This window comes from Coenobita brevimanus, chromosome 90 (genome assembly GCF_032717465.1).
Source record: "Coenobita brevimanus isolate Jiangsu-jjx chromosome 90, ASM3271746v2, whole genome shotgun sequence".
NCBI classification, from domain to species: Eukaryota; Metazoa; Arthropoda; class Malacostraca; order Decapoda; family Coenobitidae; genus Coenobita; species Coenobita brevimanus.
In genome coordinates, this window is record NC_137043.1 from 27,634,508 (window position 1) to 27,651,719 (window position 17,212).

The window sequence follows — 17,212 nt, forward strand, 5'->3', positions numbered from 1 at the left end:
GGTATGCTTGTACTCAATTAGAAAAAAGAATGTAGAAAAGGACAACTTACAGAGACTACAAATTATGCTCTAACATACTGCAGTCAGGGATTTTGCACTATAACTGAATAAGTTTTGATTTTCTTGTTACTTTTACATATCCTGTATTCTGATCAACCTCAATATCCAACACAGATACACTCATTTATCCACCAAGGTTACAATACATGCATAGCTATCTGAATTAAAGATGTAAAACAGAAAAAACACTCAAAGGAATGCTCGGCAAAATGACTTCCTCAATCATCAAAAGTTCACTGAGTAAATATTTCTACCATATAAAACTTCTCTGCTATACTGTTATGAACTCCATTTGCAAAGGATTTTGGCCACATTACCATTTCCTCTCCCTAACTATACTATGAAATAAATCCAAATGACCCTGCACATGGTAAATAAATTTTCTCTTAATTACTTCACTACACTAAGGTATTCTTCACTTTCCTCAGCTACAAAGATACAGATTTATTCAGGACATGAGAGACATACATCAGTGGAAGATAATGATGGCTATATATGTAAAGGAATTCTCTCAAGCCTAAAGTGTTTTCTGAAGTATTGCACCTTTATCATACAATTGGTACATTACTTAACTTGAAAGATACTGGATATTTGCTTTATAGGTAGCAGTGGAACTTTAATTGGCATTTTTTATGGAATTTATTTAGAGGCAATAGCAAAAAGGGAAATAAAAAGAGTGTCTTATTACAGGGAGTTACTGAATCTAACATTTCCTATTCCAAATGTCTCCCTAAACCTGAATACAATCATCTGAAGAACAGCAAAAATGCAATGAAAATACATCAATGTAGTGAAAGAGATAGGACTATACTTGAGAAACATTGCAATTGCCTACATATTGGCTGGGGGAAAAAAAAAAAAAACTACTCTGCCATTCTCTCACAAGTCCAAGCTGACCATACTACTACCTAATACAACACATCAATTACTAACACTGTATCAGCAGACATATCCACTTTCAATTCTTCAGTTTGAGTATACATTTTCAGATGTACGCCTGACACTGCCGGATACAAACTCTATATCACAGGCTATATTCCATGTGGTACTGGAGGCTTCATGATGCTTTTTCTTCAGCAATATATTTTGTGTATTACACTGTTATCCTCCTTTATGTTACTTATGCAAACTATGCTGACACTAAGAATACATAAATAGCAAATAGATTTTCAAGGTGTACAAACATTAGTCACTAAGGAAAGAGTACTACAAAACCTTCAATATCAATAAGAATACAACCTGACATGCCAGAATCCTTTCTTAATAAAAATTTTGCAACATAAAAATATCCTGAAAGATGTACACATCCTGTTAGAACATTACAGATTCCCCAATGATAAGCAAACAAAACTTACAAGAACTTCTCGATATCGTTCTTTGCATACGGTCCTTCTTCCTCTGCTCAGTACAGTAATTTATATTTTTATAACTGAATCCTTAAACCCTTTACAGTAGTAGGACAACATACTTTTTTGCTTTATTCTTGCTACCTCCAGAAAGATTTTATCCAGATTAGGAGAGACTTTCTGAGCTGAGAGAGTCTGACATAATCTTTAGTAATTTCACTTTTAAAAAATCACTCAACTGGAATACAACTGCCTGGAGGAAGAAAGAAAAAACTAAACTGACACAACATTACAGTAAAGGTGTTAATTCCTCAATAGCTATCACATCAAAGACTTACACTTTCAAGATGCTTCATTTTAACACCGCTAATTCTGATGTGCTGATAACTTATCCTAACAAATGCAAGACACTTCACCTCTTTCCAATCTCAAATACAGTTTAAATAGCCATAATAATCTTACCTCATTTCCATACAATCCCTAATATATTCTACATAGCCATACTGATCTCTCACCTGGACAGATAGTTACTTTTCAACAACAAATCACTACCTCTACCCCAATCTCAGCAAAGCCTCAAGAGGTTGCCTGGTTGATGAGTTCCACATAATTCGCTGGAAAGAGTCCATACATCCCATCTGGCCCCACTCCCTGCCACCAACCTTCATCTATCTGATCAATGTTGGTTATGATCTCAGAAGGATCAAATGTTATCTCCGTGTCATCCGCTGTCAAAGAATGGAAAATGGTAAATTAAAAGGGATTCTACAGTATGGCAGGTACATACAGTAACAGCTAATCTCTTCAAAATGATGAGCTCAATACTTAGGCTGCATAACCCTGTATAAGTACATTTATGGGCTGATGACCAGCCTACTGTACATTCCTTGGTGGCCTTACATGACTGAAAAGCATCCACTCACCTTCTGGGGATAAAACTTATGCAGAGCCATCATCCTGATGGGGCAAAGTCATCATATAATAAGGACTTACTGTAAATAAGTCGCGAGTGATATAAAAAACACAATTAAGAGTAGAGTATGATGATGAACAGTGCAAAACAGCAACTAAGAAAGGTATATATTCAATATTGGCAGATAAGTGTTAAGATCAAGTGATGGCACAGGCACTGATAACTGAGAGAAGAGGAAGTTTTAAAACAGTATTCTGAAAAGTCTGTCAATATTCTGTGAATTTCACTGAAAACTGGTATATGGAGGAAAAAGAGGAAATTTCAAAGGACAATTATGCACAAACATCCCTTAGTTATTGTGCATAACTGGTACTGAATGTGGAGTGTGATAATGGATTTGTACGATAAAGAATACGTAGAACTTATGGGATTTTTCCTAAATGGTTCCAGGCACTTTAAGTACAAACCCCATTATTTCCTTTTAAATTAATTTAGACCTACTACACACATACAAATGTACTGTTATGGTAAGTACCAAAATCACATCTAGGTAGGGTTAGGTTAACAAAGTGATGAAAAGGGCACAATAAGGGAGAATATCAAATTTGTCACTAAGTACACCTACCTTGAAGAGACAAGGTGGGCTTAAGGTAAGGAGTTCCAAGACTAGGGGTGGATAGTTAGTGACCTGCACCACCTTTTTGTGCATCTTAATGGACCAAGATTTATGATGACTATGTGTTTGAGCCAAAAAATGTGCTGTAACAGCAGGTGTGTGGATTTTCATCTCACAATGATACAGAAAATTGTGATAACCAAGTGCACTATAACCAAGGGGTCAATGAAGTATGTAGTATAAAATATAGAAGTCATCATCATCATCATCATCATCATCATCCGGACCTCCTTTCCCACACAAGGGCAGGATGAGGAGTAGCAATGTCCAGACAGCACAAACCTGCCCAATCTAAACAGGCCACACTTCCATTCACTCATCATTCAAGCCTCTGGAATCCTGGCTGCACCGGATACTCCAAAAACATTCACCACATTCTGCAGCTTCACACAGCGTATCCGATTGAGTCAATCTGGACGCTGCCATGCTCACAAGGAGTGCCAATATCCCTGATCATGCACTTCTCCTCTCAAAATTCATCCAACCAGCTCAATCTCTTGTCAGTTCCCTAGCCTCACCAACTTCCAAACCTCTCTTCCTCACCCACTCGTCCACCATATCTCTCCACCTTCTCCTTGGCCTACCTCGCCTCCTCCCTCCTTCAAATTCACTCAGGTATACCTTTTTTATCACTCTATTGTTATCCATTCTTTCCACATGAGCATACCATCTCAGGACACTCTCTTCGATTCTGGTGTCCACCGACTTCCTCACTCCACACCTTTCACGAATCACATTATTTCGTATCCTATCCACCTTCTGTACTCCACATACATTCCTCAGCAATCCCATCTCCACTGCTCTTACTCTTGACTTTTCATTTTCATGCCACACCAGTCTCACACCCATACGTTAGAGTTGGCACTAACACTCCCTCATGTAAGCCTCATGCTGCTGCAACACTCAAGCCTCTGTTTCTTATCAAGGCCTTCATTGCACCAGCTACTTTTCTTCCTTGTGTCACTCTACTTTCAACTTCTCTTGCACATTTTCCTCTCTTTCCTATCACTGTACCCAAGTATTTGAACTCTCTCCCCAATTCCAGTCTCTCTCCATTCAATGTGACATCACGCTGGAAGTCAGCTTCTCTCTCAATAACCATCACTTTACTCTTCTCTACGCTTACTCTCAAGGCATGACGCTCACAGACATCAGCAAAACTCTGCACTAGCCCACCAAGTTCTTGTCCGGTACTTGCAAGCAGCACTGCATCATTAGCATACAACAAATTTGAGATATTCCATCTATCACCATTCATTACCAGCACCATCCCTCTCTCCATTACTCGTGTTTTACTTCTCTCATCACCCCATCCATATATATATTGAACAACCAAAGGGACATCACACGCCCATACCGATCGTGAACCACTCACTCAGATGCCCATTAACTCTTACACATGCTTCGCTACCATCATAAAAACTCCTGACAGCACCTAACAGCTTACCATCTACACTATACATGTGCAAAACTTTCCACAATCCCCCTCTGTTTACTTTGTTGTATGCTTTTTCCAGATCCATGAATGCCATAAACACCTTATAGTCCTTCTCACAAGCCTTCTCTGCTACCTGTCTCACTGCAAATACTTGATCCACATATCCTCTGCCACTCCTAAAGCCACCCTGTTCATCACTCACTAGGACTTCTGATATCCCTCTTACTTTCTCTATAATACTTCTTCCATATAACTTCCCTACCGCACTCAATAAACTTATGCCACGATAATTCTTGCACTTTTGCTCACCTTTATTTTTGTACAGGGGTACAATCACAGCCTTTTTCTAATCTGCTGGCACAGTTTCACTCATCCTTGCCTTCTTACATATCTCTAACAAGCACTTCATTCCACTCTCTCCACTACATAGCATCTCTGCATACACCTCATCAACCCCAGCTGCTTTCCCATTTTTCAGCCGTTTCACAACGCTCTTCACCTATGCGAGTGTCACGTCTCCTGTCACTGCATTCCTTCTCTGCACTCCCCCAAAACCAATCATGTTTACAGCCGCTCTGCTCTCTCTATTCCTGTTCATCAGGCTTTCAAAATATTCGTTCCATCTGGTCCTTACTTCATCTCCATGGGTTAGTAACCTTCCACCTGCATCCTTCACACCATCACATTTCTTTCCACTTTCGCTTCTACATTTCAGCACCTCTTTCCAGAATAACTTCCTATTTTCATAGTAGTTCACATTCATTTTTCTTCTCAGATCATCATTTACCTCCTCCTTTTTCCTCTCCACTAGTCTCTTTAAGTGCTTCTTACTCGCAGTATACTCAGTTCTTATTTCAACTGAACCCCTATCCTGTAACCACTTCAGCCAATTCTTCCTCTTTTCCTCCACTGCTCTCTCAACTTCCTCATCCCACCATGCCATACCCTTCTTTTTTGTTCATACTCTTGCCACACCACACACCACTTTAGCATTCCTAACTAAGAGTTCCACAGGCTGTCATATATGCATTCCACTGGCTGTCCAGATCCATTTCATTCCAGTTCACTGATTCTAACTCGTCCTCTTCTTTGGTCCTGTAATCATCTTCCATTTCTTTGATCCTCAGCTTCTCAACTTTCAGTCTTTCTCCCTGACTGCTCCTTTCTCTCTTGATCCACATCACTCCTCTCAGCTTGATCTTGCATACCACGATCATATGATCTGACAGGCCTCCACATCGTCCTCTCACAGCCCTCGTATCAGCGACCATTCCAATCATCGACCTCTCTACGAGCATGTAATCAATCAGGCTTCTTTCCACACGCTCACTGTTTCCTCTATACCATGTATATTTATGTGCATCTTTGTGTTTGAAACAAGAATTACATATGCACAACCTCCTCTCCTGACACATATCCTTTAGTCGATTCCCATTATCATTTTCTTCTGGTACTCCATAACAACCCATTATGTCATCCTCAGGACCAGTGCCTACTCTTCCGTTCATATCCCGCATCACGATCACTTTATAGCTCCTGGGCATTTCTCCCACTACTTCACCCAGCTCATCCCAAAACCTGTCTTTCTCTCTCTCACTCCTGTCCTCACATGGTGCATATGCTACAATCACTGCCACTTTCACCTTCTCAAACTTGAACTTGACATACATACACCTCAAGCTGACACATTTGTAGTCTCTCATTCCACTCTGCCACACCTCCTTCCTTACATCTTCCTCTCCCATTCATTCCCGATCTTGCACATTTCACACCCTCCCACTTCTCCGCTTCGCACCCTTTCATCTTTGTTTCACACAATGCCATCACAGCATATCTTGCACTCCTGAACACATGCACCACTTCCACTCTCTTGTTCTCCTCATTCACACCTCTCACACTCCACATGGCCACGCGAGTCTGCCCATTTGGTTGGGGCCCTGGGCGGGTACTGGGCCCTCCGAGGCTCTCTGACACGATTTGGATAGGGGAATCTGGGGGACACTTAACTCTGCCAGAAACCCCGGTTATATGGTTACCACCCAGCGTAGTAAATGGTTTCCTGGGTACAGGAAACCATTTGGCTTGTCACTCAGTGTAGACCTCATATGGCATCACTCTACATTGAGTGAGTGAATGACAGCCGTCCCCACCTACCACAAGTAGTGCTGCATGGATATTCATTTATTTTACGAGTCTTCTCTCACATGTACCTTTGTATTAGTTCATTTTAGGCAGGACCAGATAACCTCTGAAGGGAGAGTGCGATGTCATTTGGAAAACAAACAGGATGCAAATACTTGCATCACTTCATTTTGTTTATAAGGGCTCCAACATGCTTACATGCATCGGCCTTGGTCACCTAATGGTGGCTTTCCATGCTGCTCAATCTCTGGCAGCCTCCCTGTGCAGTCCCTTATCCCTGAGGTCACACTCTATGACCTCGTCCCAGGTCTTTTTCGGTGTGCCTCTCACAACCCTACCTCCAACATTCACACTTCTAACTTTCTGCACCCAACTGTCATTCCCAATCCTCTCCACATGCCCAAACCATCTCAATCTACCCTCCTCATCACAATACCAATACACTCCAGTCCCATCCTTCTCAACTTTCATTGTAAGCCTAGCCCCCCCAAGGCTCGCATTCATGGACAAACTTCACAACCACCTAATCAACGTCATTTTTGCATGTCTGAGCCTATGAGAGTCCTCTTCCTTTACAGCCCAGGTCTCACTACCATACAGCATTATACTCTTAACACATGCTGCTTACAAAGATCCCTTAGCACTGAGGAAGAGCCCTCTAAATGTCAGGGGAGGCAACTGCTCCCTGCACTTCTTCCAACCACTCCTCACTCTAGGAGCTAGCTCCAGCCCTGCCTCCAGCACATAACATATCTCCCAAGTAACAAAACTCCACCACACACTCAACAGACCCACCAGCAAGATCAGTCCTTTCATGCCTGACAGGCTCCACATGCTCTCCCCGACATACTGCACACAAGAAAATCAGCATTATCTTGCAGTCTACTTCTAATACCACTACATCTCTTATGCATCCACTTATCACAAACACTGAACAAGATGGAATTACTTCCCATGCCCCTGTGGCAAACTGCACATAGCCACTCTCCCTCTTCTCTGACAGTACTTCCACCTGCCCTACATACCATCACTTTTGTTTCATATGCATTTACTCTCAAGCCCTTGTGCCCCATACCATATCTCCACTTTCCCATTCCTAAATCTTTCCTCTGCCTTCCTTTCATTCTCTGCAATCAATACTAAATTCTCAGCATATAACATCTCCCAAGTGAGTCCATTTCTGAAGTCAAGTGAGAGGGCTTCAAGCACCATGAAAAACAATAAGGGACTCAAGACTGACCCTTGATGCACACCAACATTCATGGAAAACTCATCACTCAATTCTCCATTCATTCTCACCTGGGTGCGAGCACTCACGTACACACCTGCCACCTTCCCCAACTACATCCTGCCTATTTCCCTCTCACAGTAGCAACGTCAATCAAAGGCCAAGGGCCAAACACTGGATCCGCTGACTACAAACCCTCCCTGATCCAGTCAAATCCCTCATTTAGCAACCGGTTGTAATGCTCTCTTCAAGCGTCTTTTAATATCCTTTTTGTTCACCAGAACTTTTCCTTCATCATTCTTCACACACTGCTACCCTATGATATCCGTTTTCCCTCTCCATCTGATTAACCACCTTAAATATCATATTCTTCCTTTCAATGCTACTTAGGTTATCCAGGAAAAGTCTGAGACTCAGATTTTTTTCCATGTATACCTCTTTGTTACCAACTCTTTTCCATTCCCAGAGAAGCCATGTTTTCTCCTTAACTGCAAGCATATGAAAGGACATACAACCAGCTGGATGGAAAGCTGATGACAGGGAGTGCTGGAGCTCCTGTTTCATCAGCCCTCAGGACTAGTTCCTGTCCATCCCCCTTTGCTGAACTTTTTCAGTGTCTTAGTTACACAAAGAGTAGGCCAGCATGCTCTCCAGTACAAATTTCTCTAACTATCTACACCCAACTACATGCACAGCACACATTACACTTCCTATTCAAATTTAACAAATGGCGTCTCTCCACGAAGCCTCGGAGTCCCCAGGGAGGGGGGGGGGGGACCATAAATGCCACCACCATCCGCCCCTCTCCCGGTGATGACTCGAGGTGCCTGGAACCACTGTCTGACTCTCTTCTTCTTCATTTCTGCAACATTCGCGGCCTTTCCTCTAACTTTTGCTCTGTTGAGCACCACCTCTCCTCTAAACCTCACCTTCTTTTTCTAACAGAGACTCAGCTGTCTGAGGCAACTTTCAGCAAACCCTTTTCTGTATCCTCCTACTTTCTCTATACTCATTTCAAAGCCAAAGGTGGCTGTTGTGTATATATACGCAACGACTTATCTTGCTCTCGTGCTCCTTAACTCGATTCTTCTGAATTCTCTACACTCTGGCTTCGGCTTAATATATCTGACTAAATATATCTGTGCTGTTTACTTATCCCTAATTCTACTGACTATCAAAAATTCTTTGACTATCTTACTTCTACAATGGAACACATTCTATCCATTTCTCCCATCTCTGAAATCTCCATTCTAGGAGATCTCATTGTTCACCACCACCTTTGGCTCTCCTCTCCTTTCACAGATCCACCTGGTGAACAAGCCTACATCTTTTCTATCCTTAATGACCTGGAGCAGCTTGTACAGCACCCTACCCGTATCCCTGACCGCCTTGGAGAGAGCTCCAACATACTTGACCTCTTTCTCACAACTAATCCTTCTGCTTACTCTGTTAATCTTTTCTCTCCGTTGGGCTCCTCCAATCACAACCTTATTACCTTAACCTGTCCTATCACTCTGGTACGGCCTGTGGACCCTCCAGGGAAACGTCGTCTGTGGCATTTTGGAGCCGTAGACTGGGAGGCCCTCAGGCAGTACTTCTTTGATTTTCCCTGGAATGATTATTGCTTCCATGGCCGGGAGCCATCTGAGTGTGCCTTGCGCATTACGGAGGTTATTCTCTTGGGCATGGAAGCATACATTCCTTTCTCATATCCTCTGACTAACGCAAGAAAGCCTTGGTTTAATCACGCTTGTTCTAATGCTGTCCGCAACATGGAAAGGGCCTACAAAAGGTACCGGAGCCAACCCACCCCTGAATCACATCATCTTTACGTTTCTGCCTGGAATCGTGCTAAGTCTGTTCTTCGCGCTACTAAAAATAATTTCATCCATACTAAATGCTCTCAACTCTCCAACTCGAATTCTTCCCGCTCCTTCTGGCACCTTGCCAAAAATCTTTCTAACAACTTTACCTCATCATCCTTCCCTCCTCTTTTCTACTCTGATGGTTCTGTAGCTATTTCTTCTACGGATAAAGCAGATCTCTTCACAAAGACTTTCTCCTTCAATTCCACCTTAGCCGATTCCGGTGCTGTTCCTCCAGCACTTCCCCCCTCTGACTTCCTCATGGCTGACATTAAAATTTCTTCAGTTGATGTATTTTCTGCCATCACTGGCCTCAGTACTAACAAGGCATATGGGCCTGATGGGATCCCTCCTGTTGTTCTCAAGAACTGTGCTTCTGTGCTTACACCCTGCCTAGGCAAACTCTTTCGCCTTTGGCTGTCAACTTGTACCTTTCCTTCTTGCTGGATGTTTGCTCTCATTCAGCCAGTCCCAAAGAAGGGTGACCACTCCCAACCCTCCGACTATCGTCCACTTGCTTTAACGTCCTGTATTTCAAAAGTTTTCGAGTCAATTCTCAATAGAAAAATTTTAAGGCATCTTTCCTATCACAACCTTCTTTCCGATCGTCAGTACGGGTTCCGTCAGGGACGCTCCACTGGCGATCTTCTCACCTACCTTTCAGACTCCTGGTCATCCTCCTTTCGGGACTTTGGCGAAAGCTTTGCCATTGCACTTGACATCTCAAAGGCTTTCGATCGAATCTGGCATAAATCTTTCATTTCCAAACTGCCCTCCTACGGTTTCTATCCTTCTATCTGTGCCTTCATCGCTAGCTTCCTTTCTGGTCGTTCTATAGCCGCTGTTGTAGACGGCCATCGTTCTTCTCCTAGATCTATCAACAGTGGTGTTCCTCAGGGCTCTGTCCTATCACCAACTCTCTTCCTTTTATTCATCAATGATCTTCTAAGCTGTACATCTAACCCTATCCACTCATACACTGATGACTCCACCCTTCACCTTTCCATTCGGTTCCCGCAATGCCCATCTCAACAGTTACTTCAACAAACAAGGGATGAGGCTATGGCACACCTAATGTCTGACTTGGCTCGTATCTCTGACTGGGGTAAAAATAATATGGTTGTTTTTAATGCATCTAAGACTCAGTTCTTACACCTATCAACCCGACAAAATCTTCCACAGGTATACCCACTAATGTTTAATAATATTCAGCTTAATCATGCATCATCCTTGAACATGCTTGGGGTTTCATTTACTCGGGACTTATCTTGGAAAGATCATATTACATCTCTTGTAAAATCTGCTTCCAAGAGATTGGGTGTGCTAAGCCGACTCCGCTCTTTCTTTATCCCTGCACAATTGTTGACTCTATACAGGGGTTTTATCCGCCCCTGTGTGGAGTACAACTCTCATGTGTGGGGAGGCTCCCCACATACAGCTCTTCTCAATAGGGTGGAGTCAAAGGCTTTTAGTCTCATTAACTCTCTTTCTCTTACTGACTCCCTTCAACCTCTGTCTCTTCGCCGCACTGTTGCATCTTTATCTCTTTTCTATCGCTACTTTAACCCCTAAAACGCGGATCGTCGCGTTTGCGACGCTCGGCCAAAAGGACAGGACGGCGGGTCATCGCGTTTGCAATTTTAGTAAATTTTGAATAACCGCGGGCAAGCAGGCTCCAGCTGGTATTGTCTATCAGTACCACCACCCTCTAGCTACAACTAGCATACTTTACCTTTGTACTACTGACCTCAGTTGTTGCCAAATATCGCGTTTTCCCCCCGTCCCCCCCCCACCACGGCCCGGCCAGCCTGGCTGTGATACATGGCAGCGCTCTGACTGCTCAGAACTGTAAATCTGCGATCCCCTCTCACAAGCAGTTTATGCTACTAGGAAACGCTTGTTTCCCCAGTTGTAACACTAGCTTTTTTTCTCACGGTTTGCCTCTGTTTAGCGTCAGTTTACTGCAGGCTTTCAAAGTGAGATTATGGCGAGTTCTAGCTCTTCCCAGTCAGTGCAAGCGGCCGACAGGAACGAGAATAAAGTGGCGGACGTAAGGCAGAATAAAAAGCGCGCCGTGGTGATCTTTTGGGAAGTAATTTGATTGAAAATAATGTAGTATACATGTTTTTAGCTGTGAAAATGGAATTGTTTGTTGAGTGACGGGAAGACCGCCGCCACAGTGCATGTCGGCTGTATGCTCCGTTGATTTTAGCCTTATTTTCAGTGCTTATTGTACAAATACGGATTCCTAACTACCTTTACGTTGTAGTATAAAGTTTACTGTGACAGAATGAGGCTGTGGTAGAGGGGAAACCGGGTTGCTGGAGGTGTGAAAGTGAAGATTTGGTTACCCAACTTTGCAAGTCTCCACAAGTCCTTGGGTAGTCCACGAAGGCTCAACACCTGTCTCTGGAGAAAGCTGAATGTAAGTACTATCTGCCATACCAAGTATAATGTTCTACGGTTAATCTCTGATTTTTTGTGAATATTTTCCTACAGGTACTCAGACCGCGATACAACCCCGCCACTCGGGGGGAATCGACTGTACACAGCCGCGTTTTAGGGGTTAATGGTCATTGTTCCTCTGAACTGTCTGCTTGCATTCCTCCACCTCTACGACAGGCGCGTAGCACCCGTCTGGTAGCAAACTCTCATCCCTTTTCTGTCCAACTCTCTAATGCAAGAGTTAACCGTTACTCCCAATCTTTCATTTATGCACCAGGTCAGCTCTGGAACTGTCTCCCTCTGTCTGTATTCCCTGCTGCCTATGATCTCCAGTCTTTCAAACGCAGTGTGTCCAGGCATCTCAAAATGATCGGATCTTGAATTTGGCTCTCTATTGTATTTTGTTTTTCTCTTGGTGGGAACTGTTACTGCAGGCTCATGGCCTTTGGTTCCTTCTTCCTCGCATTTAAAAAAAAAAAACAAAAAAAAAAAAAAAAAAATACTACTACTACTTCAAACAACTGCCATGGTGTGTGTGTGTGTGTGTGTGTGTGTGTGTGTGTGTGTGTGTGTGTGTGTGTGTGCACTAAATCACTGTACTTTGGGCTCATGCATCATGAATTGGTTAACATCTAGTCACTGAAACTCCCTTTTACATTAACTATTCTATTTTTTTTTTTACAAGATAAAGCTTTCTACACTACAGGGATGAGATACAGCCTTCATAGACTTTCCTACCGGGGAGTTCAGCTAAGGCAACTAAAATAATTTGGTAGTGGCAAGAATAAACAAAAATACATCATTGCAATATAGTTATGATGATGATTCATTATTATAACAGGTGCTAACAGGATTATCGAGAAATGTCAGTAATACCTTACCTGTGGTACTGAAATTCATCCCCTCCCCCCACATCTGGTACAACATATTACGGGGTGGCTGGTAACTTTGCATGCATCAGTCTATTTTGGCTTTCAACCGAGTATCAACAGACCAAAGGAGGAAAAAAAATAAATACTATTCTAGCACTATGAACTCTCGATAGTGTCGCAATACCTACCTGCCTGGTAATCATAGAGTGCACGAGCACATAGTCCATGCTCTGGCAAGATCTGGTATTCCACCCCCTGGAAGAGAAACAGAAGGATTCAATGTAATGTTAGTTAATGTGGTCAGAGTTTTTACATAAGACATTGAGACTTTTTTTTCCTCTCTGTAGGGGAAAAGCTGTTCTTCCCAAGGAAAACAAAAGGAAAACTAAAAAGGGTGAAAATCTCCACCATCAGGAAAACTTAAGATTTACTGTTTTAACTCCTCTTTCCTATACTTTTATGGTCTGACATAGTCATATGATTGTATGGTCTTAGTCTGCCCTATTACATAATTCTATAATGTGCATACCTCTGGCAATGGCAATAAAATTTACATTTCTTGCATCTGGATCTAAAGTCACCTCAGAATCTAATAAAATCTTCCTTGACCCATTGCACACCTACCCACCAAATTTCACTGAAATTTAATAACAAAATTTTTGAGATCTTGAGTACAAACAGACAAACATGGGTGAATATATATCCTCCTCAAACAATCAAGGTGGGTTTCATTTGTTTTCTTTCATTTTTAAAGGCTCCAACATGCTTGTATGTGTCAGACTTGGTCACCTAATGGCAGATCTCCATGCTGCTCGATCTCTGGCAACTTCCCTATTCAGTCTCTTATCCCTGAGGTCACACTGAATGACCTTGTCCCAGGTCTTTTTTGGTCTACTTCTTGCAACCCTGCCCCCAGCATTAACACTTTTCACTCTCTGTACACAGTTATCATCCCCCATCCTTTCTACATGCCCAAACCATCTCAATCAACCTCATTGCAACACCAATACATTCCAGTCCCATCCTATCTCTCAACTCTTCCATCATAAACTTAGAACCCCCCAGGTCTCACACTCAAGGACTCACTGCAAAAATTATAATGGGACAAATCTGCTGAGTGTTGTAGGAGAGTATATGAAAGAACAATTACTGAGATATTAATGCATACATCAGAGTGTCTGGTAAGTGATAAGCAAGGCAGCTGTAGGGGATGTGTTGATCAGGCAACTATTTAACAGACAGTGGAGAAACCATGTGAAGAGGAATGTAGGGTATTCATTATCATCATCCTGACTATTTCTCCCATCCTAGGGATGGTGTGGGGTATGATCCAGAAACAAAGATAAAACTGAAAGCAGGAGAACCATCAACAGCATGCCCAGTGAAATGGGCTAAAAATAGTGGAGACAGCATGTGAGAAAGAATAAAAGGAATTTATCATCAACAACATCCTAAATACTTTTCCCACCCTATGTTGTGACAGAGGATTCTGACGCAAGAAAAGTGACACATGAAAAAGAGAGAACCATCAACAAAGTGCCCAGTGAAATGAGCCACACACTCATTCATACAGCATTTTAGCTTTGGAATCCCATTTCCACATCCTAGGCCTGATCATCTAACACTTAGGTATATATTCTCCTGGGCTTTGGAGGGTTTCTAGCACTTCTTTCTTTGCAGTGTATTTTGCATACTAAACCAAAACATTCCTGTGTATGCAGAGACATTTTGACATGTAAGAGAAGGCGGTGGAAGAAAGCATGGGTGAAACAGAGATGAGCTTTATTCCCAATTAGTTTTGCCTATGGCTTCTCCAGGGGTGCTAAAGTAGCTCATGGACTTACTGAACTTATACACACCAGCACTCAATATTCAGAGATGAACATCCATAAGATCACTTTATCCACAAGACAGCCTCAGATGTCCAAATACTGTGCATGCATATAGATACATATACATATATAATATATATATATATATATATATATATATATATATATATATATATATATATATATATATATATATATATATATATATATATATATATATAGATATATATATATATACATAAATATATATATATATATAGATACATATACATATATAATATATATATATATATATATATTTGTGGTAGGTGGGGGCGCTCACCATCCACATATATTTGTGGTAGGTGGGGGCGCTCACCATCCACTCACTCGATGTAGTGCTGCTGTCGGGTGTCTACCCTTTCCTCTCCTCCATCCTTCTTTCCTTCCATCCTCTTCTGTCTTCCTTCACTTCATTCTTTCCTTGTCCTTCTGCCTACGGGTAACTTTACACTTCCTCTTCTGTCTTTCTTTCCTCCATTCTTTCCTCTTCCTTCTGCCTGTGGGTGATTCTACACTGAGTGACAAGCCAAATGGTTTCCTGTACACCAGGAAACCATTTACTATGCTGGGTGGTAACCATATAACCAGATTTTGGCGCCTGGTGGTTTAGTGAGCAATTATTGCGCTCCAATCGGATTGAGCCGGTGAAGGTTTATATCCAAGGGATGGTTGGGGTTGACTGCTCATATAATGCCACTCAGGGATGAGTAAGGCTGGTCACTCTCATCTTAAATGTCGGGACCAAATGCTTAGCCCTGGACTCCTACACTCCTCATGGGGCAATGTAGGAGTGGATGATGGATGGATGGATGGATGGATATATATATATATACCCTCTTCAGGCACAAAATGATCCACAGGTATACATAGCGAGTGATGAGAAGGGTGGGTGGTGAACTGAATGAAAGGAAGGCAATGATTGATTATATGTGTGTGGATGAAAGGATGTGAAGATGTGTAATGGATACAAGAGTATACAGAGGATGGAGGAGTAGATTTTCTGACCACCACTTGGTGGTGGTCAGATTCATTCATTCATTCATTCATTGCCAGACGCCATGTATCCCAAACAGGGTGGCCAAGGGCTTTGAGTTAATTGTTTTACAGGGAGGGGCACTAATCCTCCACCAACCCCACTTGACACGTAGGGATGCCAACAGCATCTGGTGTTCCCAGGCGGTCACCCATCCAAGTACCAACCAGACCCAACATTGCTTAACTTCGCTGATCGGACGGGAAGCGGTGTACTCAACTATATATATATATATATATATATATATATATATATATATAAGGTCCAGGTAAAATGGAGAAATAGAAGAAGGGAAGGATGGGAGGAAAGAGTAGATGTAAGGGGAGTGGAAAGGTTACAAGATGATGAGAAAAAGGCAGAATATAAGAGAGAAGTGGAGGAACGATTGGGTAAATATGAATTGGAGCAGATGGAGGACGTGGAAGGTGTGAGCAAGATATTCACAGAGGAAATATGTGCAGCATGTGAGGTGGTGTGTGGAGTGAAGAGAAGACGAAAGGGGGAGCAAGGAACAGCATGGTGAAATGAAGAGGTGAGATAGGCTCTGGCACAAAAGAAGAAAGCATATACCCCTGGGGGTAGGAGGGTTTTCAAGAATACTCCCCCAGTATCCCTGCTTGTTGTAAAAGGCGACTAAAAGGGTTGGCGGAGGGTTAGTGCCCCTCCCCGGAAAACAACTAACTAATAAACAAACAAGAAGCCTCGGACAAGGACTGACCAAAGGATGACGACCCAGGACCGGACAAAGGACTTGGTAATGAGTACATGGAATGTAAGAGGAGCGAATGATGAGGTGAAAGAGAGAGAGATTGTCCAGGTGCTTGAGGGTGCGAAAGTGGATGTATGTGGAATAACTGAAACAAAATGGAGAGGAAAAAGTGTGAGAGAATGGAAGTATGGATGGGGTATATGTGCAGGAGTAGGTGAGAATGAGAGGGCAAAGGAAGGAGTATGTATAGTTGTGAGTAAAAGATGGAAGAGGAGCATAAGACAGTATGGATCAGTTGGGTCAAGGATTGTGTGGGTAAAGTTGAAAGTTGGAATACAAATGTGGGCGATTGTGTGTGTGTATGCACCAACGCAAGATCGTGCTAGAAGAGTGAGAGAAGAGTTCTGGACAAATGTGGAAGTGTGCATGGAAAAGTTTGGAAGGAATGAGAGAGTGTTTTTGATTGGTGATATGAATGGTAAAGTTGGGAATGTGAAGGTGGATGGAATAGTTGGTGAGTGGGGTGTGCCTGCTGAGACAGATGAGAATGGGAGTGCGTTAGCGGACATTTGTGCTGGGAGGGGGTTGGTGATAGCCAATACCCTTTTCAG

General features: G+C 42.5%; 1 protein-coding gene and 1 pseudogene across 1 annotated transcript in view; both read right to left on the minus strand.

The window, feature by feature from the left end:
* Positions 1-1,781: 1,781 nt before the first annotated feature.
* Positions 1,782-17,212, minus strand: part of Abp1 (Actin binding protein 1) — a 135,979-nt gene continuing 120,548 nt past the window's right edge. The window contains exons 11-12 of the mRNA XM_080281657.1: positions 13,174-13,240; positions 1,782-2,134 (exon numbers count right to left, since the gene is read on the minus strand). Of these exons, the coding sequence (XP_080137783.1) occupies positions 1,983-2,134; positions 13,174-13,240 (219 nt within the window). The 3' untranslated portion in view covers positions 1,782-1,982. The remainder of the gene's footprint in view (positions 2,135-13,173; positions 13,241-17,212) is intronic.
* Positions 16,011-16,129, minus strand: LOC145411747 (5S ribosomal RNA; annotated as a pseudogene).